General features: G+C 39.9%; 1 protein-coding gene across 1 annotated transcript in view; it reads right to left on the bottom strand.

Moving 5' to 3' along the window:
* Window positions 1-12,824, bottom strand: part of NCOA2 (nuclear receptor coactivator 2) — a 110,061-nt gene that overhangs the window by 2,320 nt on the left and 94,917 nt on the right. The window contains exons 15-20 of the mRNA XM_008567161.1: window positions 10,058-10,336; window positions 9,778-9,855; window positions 8,161-8,395; window positions 6,403-6,580; window positions 5,634-5,832; window positions 3,420-3,509 (exon numbers count right to left, since the gene is read on the bottom strand). Of these exons, the coding sequence (XP_008565383.1) occupies window positions 3,420-3,509; window positions 5,634-5,832; window positions 6,403-6,580; window positions 8,161-8,395; window positions 9,778-9,855; window positions 10,058-10,336 (1,059 nt within the window). The remainder of the gene's footprint in view (window positions 1-3,419; window positions 3,510-5,633; window positions 5,833-6,402; window positions 6,581-8,160; window positions 8,396-9,777; window positions 9,856-10,057; window positions 10,337-12,824) is intronic.

Consider the following 12,824-nt stretch of genomic DNA (forward strand, 5'->3'; position numbering starts at 1 on the left):
TTCCATGGTGCTGACTAAAATATGAAAAAACTCCTCAATTTTCCAGTTAGTCTAGTAAGAAAATTTGACAGAAACACATTCATATTCTATTAAATGTACGAGGCTTAAAACCTTCAGGCAGTGTCCCTTCACAGGGACCAGCTACTGGCCAGAACCAGTCTGGTGAAAGAGAACACCAGGCATCTTCTGGAGCCACACTGCTTGGGGTGGCCTCCTGGCTGCATCACTTTAGGGGGCGGGGAGTCATTTGACCTTGCTGTACTTAATACATCTTAAGGCTGGTGTGAGGATTAAATAAAATCATGTATGTAAAGTGTTTACATAGTTAGTTTCTGGGACATAAGAAGTGCTCGGTGAATGTCATCACCACTAACCATCAACTAATTGCAATTGTATTTTCTTTACATAAGAGCCGTGCTGCTGAGCAGTAAACTCAATTTTAACCTATTTAAATACATGTAAAATATAATGGAATACTTTAAGTATGTTTTATATGTTTACGTGTTTATAAAAACAAAGAATCTTTTGGTTAAGTAAAATAACTGCCCTTCTCTAATAGTTTTTTTTGTCAAGTCTAGTTGTATATACCAGTTTTTCTTAAAGCAAGATAAATGGAACACAGAATCAATTAATAATGGATAACAGTGGTTCCTAGTTCAACAAGTAGAACCAGATTACCAGTAAAAATTCTCAAGAGTTCCTTGATTCACAATAGCAGCAGAGTGTGTTATAGAAACACAATGATGCAGATGCCTGAATCGTTGTCTGGACACACATAAGTGGGATGGTGACAAATGCAAAGTGACTTCCAGTCATCACTCATGGATTAGAAGGGATATACCGTACGTATTATTCTCTGAAGGAAACAAGTGTGTCTATGACAGACTGTTCTCTGGCCTTAACGATGAGCATAAACAAAGTACATATGGATGAGCCACACTTAAGAGGGGACTGGAAAAACCAGAGAGAAAGTGGGAAGGATGTAAGTGGCCCGGGCTAGACAATAACAGGGGGAATTCTCAGCATGGATCCTGAAAGGCACTTTCAATGGAGAGAGAGAACATCCTATACTTAGTGATAGTTGCTGTTTGAGCTTCTAATGCTCACCTTCCTATTTGGGGCTGAGTGGGCACCCGTGTGTAGGTGAAGGTAACTACCTTGGTTCTGTTCAGCAGGTGCCCTCCCCTCCCTCCCAGCAGTCGCCTTCTCCCTTGGTTGAGTCGGTCTTGGTCACCGGTTCCCGAAGTTTTCATTCATAGTTCTACCACATGCTAGCTGTGCAGCTTTGTGTGAACTGTCTAATCCTCTGAGATTCAGTCTCCTCATCTGAAAACGTTGTGGAGCCTGAAATATCTATGAGGTTCCTCCCTCTTCAGATTAAGTATCCCAGTGCCCGAGGCTGCGGACTCTTCTCAATAAGTAGCTGAACCTTAACCATCTGTCCCACAGTATCTGAATATTTTTCTCCTCCCTTCAGGATCTAAGCAAAAGGAGAGAAGAGAATGGCACCAAGAAAGGAAATAATTCATTCCTTTTTGGCCTTCTCCAATGCTACCTGCATAAAATCCTTAGAAAAATCTCACAAGAACTCTGTATTCCCTTTGGGAAAGCGGGCAGGAGGCTGCAGGGGTTAAGAATGCACATTTGGGGGTCAGCCTGCCTGGGTTCACTTCCTGGAGTGTAACCTTGGCCAAGTCATGTTAAACTCTCAAAACAGTGGTTCCACGACATGGTCACAGTGTGGTTTAAATGAGGAAATCTGAATAAAGCTCTTACAGAATCCAACTTGTAGTAAATGCTCAATACATGTTGGTTGTTTATGTAATTTTTTAAAAGGCAGAAACGGGACCATCCACGTGTTTGGCTTTATAGTGGGTAAGTCTTTTCTTCATGGAGGTAACGTGGCAGCAGAAGAAAAGACACAAGGTGGGTCCATTCCTGGGGTTCTTGAGAAAAAGGAGTGAAGACTGGGCCCATGCAGTGCTTCCGAGGGCCTTATCCTACAAAGTGGCTTTCTTGTAGCACCTGCTCTGCTGGACCCTGGCCTAGGCTGGCACATAGCCACACACAAAGTGTGTGGGATGGAGATCTAATCTCATTCTGGTAGATTCAGGGAGGGAAACATGAGCCCAGCCTCCCAAATGTATTTTTTCCCATAGAGAGATGGTGTGCTCAGAGGTTAAGCTCCCTGGCACCTTTGGATTAAAACAGGCTGTCCTTTGTAGGAGCCTAATTATTAGCAATGTCATTGTTCCTCTGGAAAGTGCATCCCAGTTTTCAAGCCTCTATTTTTGCACATAGGCCATCATGGAGTTATGTGGCCACTGACTTCCTGTACAGACTCAGTGAAGGGCAGAACAGGATGGCCACTGGGGGTACACCAGCCCCAAGGGAGTGTTAAACCAACATGAAATACTTTCCAGTTTCTGTCTGACTTACTATATCAATATGTGAACCCCTTAAATGAGTTTCTGTGCATTTGTGCATCTGAGCATCACACCATCTGGGTATATAAAGGTAACATCTACAGGACTCCCCCACAGCCAGTATCTCTGCCACTCCTGACTATGGTGTTTAACAAGAGAAACCACACGGAGAAAATTAACACAATACATTATTCAAATCTGGATCAAATTTATGTTATTACTTTCAAAACTTGAACACTAATATTAACAAAACCATCCAAGACCCACTTTTTTGTAGGAACTTCAACATCAACCGTAAATTTTCTCCACTAGCAGAGAACTTTTTAAAATAGAGCTATCTACTGCTCAGGGTTTTATCCCTTACTGTAAGAGGGCCATGCAGGCCCATTACGTATGTGCCAAACTACCCACAGAGCCCTCCCTGTGCCAGATCTGCTGCCACGCACACATTTCAGTTGCATTCTAAGTACTAATTATTCTATGGTTTCAAGATTTGGCTGAACACAGCAATAACACTCTCCTTAGAACAAGCGTTTAAGGTATAATAAGCAAATATTACAAATAATACACAAGATTGTTACCTAAACACAATGAAATATAGAAAAACACTTAGACAATTAAGGAAGAGAGCAATTATAAGTTAATTCCTTGCCAGTATCCTAAACTTCTAAAATTATGATTCAGAAAAAGCAAAAATAAAAGTTTGCCTTAACGTTACTAATTCTTTGCTACTTTCTTTTTGGCTTTGCTATAATAATATCATTCCCAGGCAAAATTTAGTGTTCTTAATTCACATACCACCATCAGCTCAATTAAGATGAGCTTAAAGAAGTAACTATTCATACAAAAATTTTGTATGCCAAATGAAATCAGAAGATATTTTACAACTGTCTTTAATCGAGTGGTTGACAACATATCTATGCCAATTTTGATCTATAAAATAATCATGTTCACTTTGCTTCCATCTTTACATATCTCTCGGCTGTTTCTTACCCGTGATGCATCTCCCTCCTGCTTAATCATATCCATTCCAGGCAGCTGGTTTGGGAAAAGGTTGCCTCCCCTCAGAGCAGGATCATTAACCTGAGGGAGACAAGACATGACAGGGGCTCCGTTCAGTGGGACATCCAAAATTGTACTGGAAAAAAACCAACCCTCACTGTTCCTCTTCTTTGTATTTAGAAGTATAATCATGGGAAAAGAGAATACATAAATATGCCTCACCCTTGTACCTATTTTCCCCATGTATGTATTTTGGGGGGAGTACAGAGGAACATGAAAATATATATTTACACTAGCTGCCTTCAAAATTAGATTTTATTTGTATTCTGTACAAAATCAAATTCAATTGAGATGATTATACTAGAAAGATATTCATGTCATAACCTGTTCACTTTTTGGCCGGTTCAGATTAAGACCGATGACTCACATTTGGGACTTAGAAGTCATCTGAGAGGCATCTCACCTCTTTGTTACTTGTAAAAGTGAGCATAAATACCGAGACAGTGCTGGATTTTGTTAGTTTATTCTGACCAAGTGAACTACTCATTAGCATTTGTACGTTTCTTTTACAAATTACAAAGTAGATGTACAAATGCTAATCGAGGAATGATTTTGTCAGAAGACACACTGCAGTTGTGTTTTTTGGGCTTCTAAATTAAGTCTGATATTTAAAAGGTTTAAATCCATACAAAAGTTTCAAACAACCTGTGTCATTAAAAGTGCATCAATTTGTTTCTGGGCAGGTTGGACTAGGACCATGCACACTAGACCATCCCAGTGGCCCATTACTTTGTACACTGTGCTTTCCTTAGAAAGCAAATCAGGAATCACTAGTAGCCCATTTTTGTAGGAAATTCAACATCAATCCTATGTTTTTCTATATTGAAAAGATAAAAATCTGTATTTCTTTAACTTATGCCTGTTGAATTCATCCAAATAAACATTTAACTACCATCAATTCAACAACAGAAGTACAACCTATTATAAGCACACAGCCTTCTTAAATTGCAAAGGGCTTTACATTTTCTCATGTACTATCTGACATTTTTATTAATCATCATTTTATAAAATAAAATACTGAGGCATTGTAACATTTAGTAAATTTTCACAAAAATTGTAGTTCACTAACATCAGAATGGACCTAATCAAACTTTTCAATCTTTCACCATTCTCATAATCATGTTCTAATTAAAATTCACAGTGCTGCCCTTGACTTATTGCTAAAGTCATTTAACCTTGCCTTGCAGTGCCTCAGTTTCTCCATATATAAAATAAGATTCAGGGTCCTTGCTACATTTTTACTCTGTGAACTACAAAGAATCAGTAGCAGAACAATCAGCATTTTGGGCCCTTTAAAAGTAAGATCTTTAGGGGGGTGGCCAATTAGCTCATTTGGGGGAGTGTGGTGCTCTTAACACCAAGGTCATGGGTTCAGATCCCCATACAGGCCACCTACCAAAAAAAAAAAAAAAGAGGTCTTCTAAAAACCATGCTGAAATTACTAACCTACATTTTTACCTCTTGGATCAGCCACACATTTTTGGATTCCAGGCTGGCTACCTTCTATCACAAATGCTTTGTGTCTCTTTGCCACCTAGTGAAGCTGGTGTGTGCTTAGGGATAAGTAGAATCATTTCGGTATTATTAGTAATCAGTATTAACAACAAAACAATTATTAAAATAAATTGACAAAAAAAAAATCATGGCATCCACATTCCATAGATTAAAAAGAATAGTTTCTGGACTATCTGAGTCAGTCTCCCTCCATAAGTGAAGTATCATTTCAAAATAACCAGATGGCAGATAGTATGGCCCTTGCTTTTCATCTGGTTTTACATTTAGAAAAAAATCAGTTCTTAAGCTATAAACCCCAAATAAAACTACTTAAAAAGCATATTCACCCTTCAATTTTTTAGAGATTCATTTCAGATATTGCTAAAAATTCCTCAAATAAGAGAAAAATGTAAATGATGAGAAAATTAAGAAATATTTCAAAAGATCCTTGAGCAGTCAGGAATCCTTTCATGTTTTCTTTAAATTAATGAGTATTTTTGTTAATCTCTCTAAGGTGATAAGAAGGTGAAAAAACTTCAAAATAAATGAGTGTTGATGGCAGAGGGTAGATATATGGAAAGATACATTTAATGCAGAAATAGACAAGAAACTGCGGACAGAAGGCAGTGGGCTTCCTTCCTTGGGGCTCACCTGCTCGGGACCCATGGAGGACAGCCCTGACGTAGGCACGGAGGTCACTGAGGTCATGCTGATCTGTCCGGTCATCTGGTTCATGTTGCTCATGCCACCTGTGTTGGTCGCCATGGATACATTGATGTTCATATTGTTATTGTACATGCTGGTGTTTGCTTGCTGCCCAAAGTGTGGTGGGGACTGTTGTGAAAACATGCTAGAACATAATGGAAAGATTAAATAGGTTAGAGCCTAATGGCAAACAGAGGCAGGCAGTTAAGTCCAATGTTGCAAGGACCCAGGGCAGGACAGGCAGCAGGGGGTGTAGTTGGTGAGGCCTGAGACAGCAGCAGAGGTAGCTCAATGCAGCTGCAAAGGAGACCAAGCCCTTCTCCCTCTCATATGTTGCTGGGACAGTTGAAGTCTACTCCCCACTTTCGTGTCTGCATCGGAGGAGCTTTCTGTTTGTTTTAATCACATGCACTGATGAAGGGTGGCGTCCAGGTCACGACCTGCCATAGCAGTTTCTATGGTGAATCGGTGTGGTGATATCTTTTTAAAGATGTTCCTTTTACTCCAAAGGAAAAGGTATTTTCCTAAGCTTTTGTAAATTCTGGTGACTTCTGCCCTAGGAAAAGTAAACCAGCTTATTTAGCAGTTTACTTGATATTGCTTGCTTGAGCAAAGAAGTTAAGAAAAATAAAGAAAAGATAACTTTCTACAGTCTGTAGAAAGTTTCCCTGGTGATCATTTATATCAAAAAGACACAAAAACGTGGTGGCGTTACCTGTTTCCACCCATGTTCCCCTGCGCCCATCCGTTTATGTCTGAGGGGGCCTGATAGGCAGGGTTGGCCTGAGACTGCTGCATCATGGAACTCTGAGTGTGAGCCATCCGGGGCGACATGAGAGGACTCTGGGGAGTCGTGGCCCCAGTAAAGCCTGGATCAGGTTGCTGACTTATTCCTTAAAAAAGAAATCAAATCCAAAGGAGAGTGTTAGTTTTATCATAGAGACTGGGGGTGGACAAAAGAGAACATTCCAAATTACTTTCAAATACATGATCGTGTGCTGATTAATTACATACATTTTTAAAAGATTCCAAGCTGAGATAAAAATGCATGAAGAAAAAAAATCTCCATACTTTGATTCTCTCTAGTAGTTAGAGGGGTACCTAGGAACCATCAAGTCTAGAGTCAGAGAGAAAATACAGATTTTTCCTCGAGTTCCTCTCCAAATCAAGGATGAGCCAAATAAATATCTTTGATCTGAAATAGTCAGAGTTTTAAAGTTTTTATATATCACTATAATTGGACTGTTTAAGTTTAAATTAAAGTTCAGCTATATGTCATAAGTCAACAAATTTGAATAATTTTTCATTGAATTAACTTAAGTCATTCCAAGGTGAGATCGGATGCATTTTTAGAAATAAGTAACTATATTCATGAATAGCTTATTTTGTTCTTACAAAGGGGCACTGTGGTACTTTAGTTCTATTCAAGATTAGCAAGAGTAAGAAAAAAATTCAACTTATGTTTCTTGTTCAGTTTCGAGGCAAATGGTATTTACACTAAAAGGAAAGAAAGAATGTTTAGCAGACAAAGGAGGCAACTCCTTAGAATACTTCAGGGATGACATTAAGTACATTTTTGCCTAGAAGACTTATAAAACATGCATATTTAACTAATATTTAAATTAGCAGCAAAAAGAAAAGTTTAAAATCACACAGGAAAAAGAGCCACACATTATCTTTCTGTTCTTTAAAAAAATAGGAGACTTGAATTTAGGCAGCACAAAGACTTAACAGTTATTTACAGATAACTCTGGCAAAGGGTAGAAAAGTCATTTTGAATATTAACATTAATGTAAGCACTTACTTTTATCAGTAATTCAACTATTAATGGAGCATGATATACACACCAATATTAATGTTTATCACATTACACACTTGGCATCTCACCTCTTAAGACTGACATTGAACAACAAATCAATATGAAGAAAAACAAGAAGTCTCCCATTGTGGTTTTTTTAATAGCACTTCTCAGTAATTATCTTTTCATTAAAGATTTAGCATAATCTTTAAAGTCTTTATTTTTAAAAAGTTGTAGAATGTCTATAATATTTAAATTTATATGTCTTTCAACATTTTATATCTATTGATTTGTTTGAGTCAGATTCAGAGGCTTTCAAACATATATAGATAGATAGATAGATAGATAGATATGCACCTGTGTTCACAGACATTGACATCAACAGATCTATTCATACGCAATCACACACACACACGACAGATACAACACACACACACACACACACACACACCCGACTTCTGTCATTCTCAAGAGCTGACAGCCTGGAAGGTATTGTGCTGGACCTGGGGACTCCTGACAGGCCCCAACTGTCCTCCCAGGTTTCCTATCATTCCCTGCTTAGCCAGATTCATCTGGGAGCCATGCAAAGAGCTGTGAGAGAGGAGCTGTGTCCCAGGACTGGGGGACACCGGGTAGAAAGGACTGGTGAAAGGTGGTGGGGATTTATTCCAGTACCGTAGTTTGGTGGAAATGGAAACTGCTGTGCATTTGCCTGGGGAATCCGGGGGTTGCTCATCGTTGCTGGCATACCACTAGGAGCCACCATGCTTGGGGTCATGTTCAACCCTTGTCCTCTCATCATCAAAGTTCGTTGTTGAACTTGCTGTTGCTGATGCATCTGTCTCTGTCGAAGATGCTGGTTCAGGATTTCTCTCTGTCTCTGGGCCAGCATCTGTGCATTGATAGGTGCCTGAAATTGGGAGCCGTACACAGAGGAAAACATCGGAGATAAACACAGATTAAAAAACAAAATGAATATTATAGATAGGATAACAAATGGTACTGTCTTGTACCAAATTATTTGGAAAATAAAATCACATAGAAGGAACAACTTAGAGTTGAACACCAGGTGATTAAGAATGTGAGGTTCTATATTCTACAGGTATAATGATTATTCTGAAACCCTGCTATGACTTAGCAGGGTTAAGTTCAATGCTAACATCAATTAACTCATTTTGTGAGGACACAGCTAACTAAAGGAACTCAAAAGAACACATTCCTTTCAATAAGACTCTGAGATATAAAGCTTGAGGATAGCAGTTCAGAGTTTCATTCAAGTCTAAAGAGAAACCAAATCACTGTGCCAGATGGTGACACGGAGCACTTCAGAAAAGGATGAACAGAGGCAGGAAGAAAGGCAGAAGAGGAGGGGGAGAGAGGGTGATAGGAACATAAACAGAGGCCAGGACAGAGCAGGAGGGAGATGAGGAAGGGGGAGGGGAGGGACGGGATCCCAGTGCTTGCTGTGTCAGGAAGTCTTCTGAGTCCTAAGAAGACAGAGATGGTCCTCATTATTGGTGAGGTCCATGTTTGTGAAGTCACCTACTCACTAAAATTTATTTGTCGTGGTCACTCACGGACATGAGCACAGTGGCAAAAAACTTCAGGTGCCCAACGTGCACATTTCCAGCTGAGGCTGAACAAGGTAATGCTTTTTTTTTTTTTTTTTGCGGCTGGCCTGTACGGAAATCTGACTTTAATAATGCCACGTCCTAACCAAGTTCCATGTTTTTCACATCACTGTGCTTCTTGTTGGTGATTTCACTGTTTAAAATGCCCCCACGTGTAGTGCTGAACTGTTGTCTAGTGCTCCTAAGCACGAAAAGCTGTGACATGCCCAAGGGAGAAATCACAGTTGTTAGATAAGCTTCCTTCAGACAGGAGTAATAGTGCTGCTGGCCACGAGTTTGATGTTAATGAATCAAAAGTACATATATTAAATAAGATGTTTCTAAAAAGAAACACACATAGAAAAAGGTTATGTATTGACTGGATGATGAAAATGTGACCAGAAGCTTGCAGGAACCTAACCCTATACTTCTAAGAACAACAGTTTAGTATTCTCTAATTCAGTGTTTGTGACAACTTTATATAACACATCTCCTGCAAATAACAAGAATTGACTGTACCTGGCACTAAAAATGGCAGTTTAGAAGGGTGACAGTACAGACTCAGTATGTTGATCTGGATCTTACGGCCTACTAAGTTACTTGTCTCAGGTTGTCAAGGAGGAAGAAATGATAGTAAGTTAAGTGGATACAATGAAAGCTGATGGCTGGTCTGTTCCCTTACCTGTGTTGGTACTCCAGGCCTCAGAGTCAAGTTCACATTTGAAACGTTGCTGATTTGATTCATAAGTGGCTGGCGATTCTAAATATATACACATAGGTATCGAAACATTTTAAAAACAGAGTATATTTTACTTCAAATCACCTTTCCCAGTAACCATCCTCCCCAACCCAATATCTGCATGCTGCTGGATTGCTGGGCCACCATCTCACATTAATCTTCGCTGTGCCACCCAACACTGCCCCTGCCGTCTCAACTTTCTGGGTACCATCAAAGAACACACCTGCTGTGCTTGGAGGCGATGCTGAAGCTGAAGTCTCAGTTGATTTGGCTGGTTCTGCACTAGGCCCGTGGGCCTGAGGCCTGGTCTGGGCTGCATCCGGAGTGTGGCATAGCTCGGTCGCTGTCCCATGGTGTGAAAGTTTGGATCTTGCATAGGAGTATAGCTCCCCTGGGCCATTTGTGCCTGAGACGCATACTGCTGTGGGAAAACAGGGGCCTTCTGCTCCAGCATGATGTTGGAATCCTGACTTGAGAACTGTTCTGGATCTACCGCTTGGCTCTGAAGAGAAAGCCCCAATACCAAACAAATTAAACAGTTAGAAACAGCAAAATAAATACAAGGCTGTTGTCTCTCACTGTCATACATTTGAAGCTTTTTATACTGTATTTACTAAACAAAGGTACTTTTAGCTTGACTCCACTTTTCTTTCTAGAAAATGCCGGTTTGTTCAATAGGCCCAGTCACAGGAGAAGAGCAGGTGTTGAGGCTGACTCCCAGCAGCACTCCTTCCAAGGGAAGGTGCAGAAATGGGCCATGACCACCTAGAATGCCTCCTACTCATGAAAACTGACCTGGGCTTTCATACACGAATACCCCCTAGAAATGTAAGTTTGTTGATTGATTAGTCATACCTGTATAAATCATTTTAATTAAGACAACCACATTGGTACCCAGCTGGGATCAGCAGCCCTGGGGTACCAACCACTATTAGCCCTGTTTTGCAGATATCAAAACTGGGACTTGGAGACATGAAGCAAACTCCAACGAGCTTATTCAGACAGTACACAGTGAGTTCCAATCCACTTTGTGATTTGGGACCCGAGTTCCTCACCAGTGTGACACACTGCCTATTATTTATTAACTGCTCTCTGCGGCTGCCAGAATGTCCTACATGTCCCACATTTGGCCACCATCCTCTTATCTAGACATGGTTAATGTGTTTGTCACTCCTGACTTCTTAGGGCTAACCTATCTACCTGGGTCAGACTGGGGCAGGTGTAGAAAATCCAAGACTTCCCCCAGATGACCCAGATGGGAAGGATGTACCCGGCTAGTTCTCCTCTCCTTTCTCTTACTTCTTGAATCAACTGCTACAAATCTGATGGTATATAGGAAGGAAAGACCCCAGCAGCAATAAAATCTCTCAAGTTGTCTTTGGCCTCATACTGTCCTAGGCCTTCCTCAAAACAGTCTAGCCCTGCAGCCCCCTAGAATCCTGGGCTCAGAGCAGCACAGCCCTCAGGTCAACCTGTGAGAGCTCTGGACCCACCGCCCTTGCCATGATAATTTTAAACATGTGGATGGAGCCTAAGCAGGGAAGCCATTCATTGTTGAATTACTGCTCTAACTACATCCACAAAACTGTCTCAGAACTTTAAATATTTGTCCATCTTTAACAGAGACAAAATCTAAGTAATTTCTATTTTTAAAGGAAATATACAACTCTGTTGAAACAAAGTACATTTGTACTCTACATTTTCCCTGACACTACCTAATAATCATATTTCAGGAATTCAGCTTAATATGAGAATATTATAATGATGTATATTTGATGAGACAAAATAGAAATAAGGCAAATAAATTTTAAAGAAAAACTAAAATTACTAAATGATGACATGACATCAGTTTGATAAAAACGTTACAAGTCACTCAGCACCTCCAAGGATCACATTTTTAAATGTCACTTAGACAAACTCAAGGATAACAACACTGAATGCTAAATTCTAACTACCACTGAAGGCAAAGTACACCAGGCACACAGGAAGTATTTGAACTCCATTTTCCTTTCTTGATTTATTTAAGTTATCTCATGTACCATCAAGTCATCTCTTTCCATTCTGCTATTTTCGATATGAATTGACAAGTCTTAACGCCCACTCATGTCTGCTAACCTATGGGAATTATGACAACACTGTTTTAATGCTTCAGAGAAGTCTCCAATGACTCTGCATCACCTTCCTCACAGACCTGATGACACATCACACGTGCAAGAAGTAGACTGGACACTGGAAGGTACTTTTTGGCAATAAGAAACAAAGATGATTCATGCTGAGTAAAGTGGAAGACAGTAAAAAGAGTGTGATTTTTTTTTCTGGGTTACTTTTTATACAGTAAACCAGGAGGCACTGTTGCACACAGACTCAGCTGTGTGTAAGCCAGATTCGGACAGTACTGTGTCATTTCATGAGGCTACATTACATTATTTCTTATATCATTGCTGTATACATATATCAAAACATCACATTGTACAATGTAAATACATACAATTTTATTGTCAATTATACCTCAATAAATCTGGAAAAAATAAATAATATATTTTAAAAGAAAAAATATATATATCATTGCTATTAAGTACTCTCAAAGCAGAGAATTACTTTTTTAAAGTAACCAACTAAATAATCAGAAGGAAGAAAGCTAAATATATGCTAAGATTGGTTAATTTTTGTATATTACCATCTATACTTAAATATCCCAGCAATTACTGTGGGCTAAACCCACAGAGAGGTCAAAATGATTAATGAGCTGCACCTACCTCTAAGTGACTTCTGCTAACTTATGGGCAAGGTATATTCTTTTGCACAAACAGCTGCTGATCCCTGCCCACAGGTGGAAGATTGATATGGAGGTGGTGGCTGCAGGTGCTCACACCGGCCCCAGGTGGAAGGGTTCTAGGTCATCAAGCAGCAACGTTCTATTTGTGGCTTCTCTGTTCTCGGTTCCTTGTGTGTCCGTCCCCATCAGCGGGGGGGGGGGGGGGGGGGGGGGG

The sequence above is a fragment of the Galeopterus variegatus genome, unplaced genomic scaffold, assembly GCF_000696425.1.
Source record: "Galeopterus variegatus unplaced genomic scaffold, G_variegatus-3.0.2 Scaffold300, whole genome shotgun sequence".
NCBI classification, from domain to species: Eukaryota; Metazoa; Chordata; class Mammalia; order Dermoptera; family Cynocephalidae; genus Galeopterus; species Galeopterus variegatus.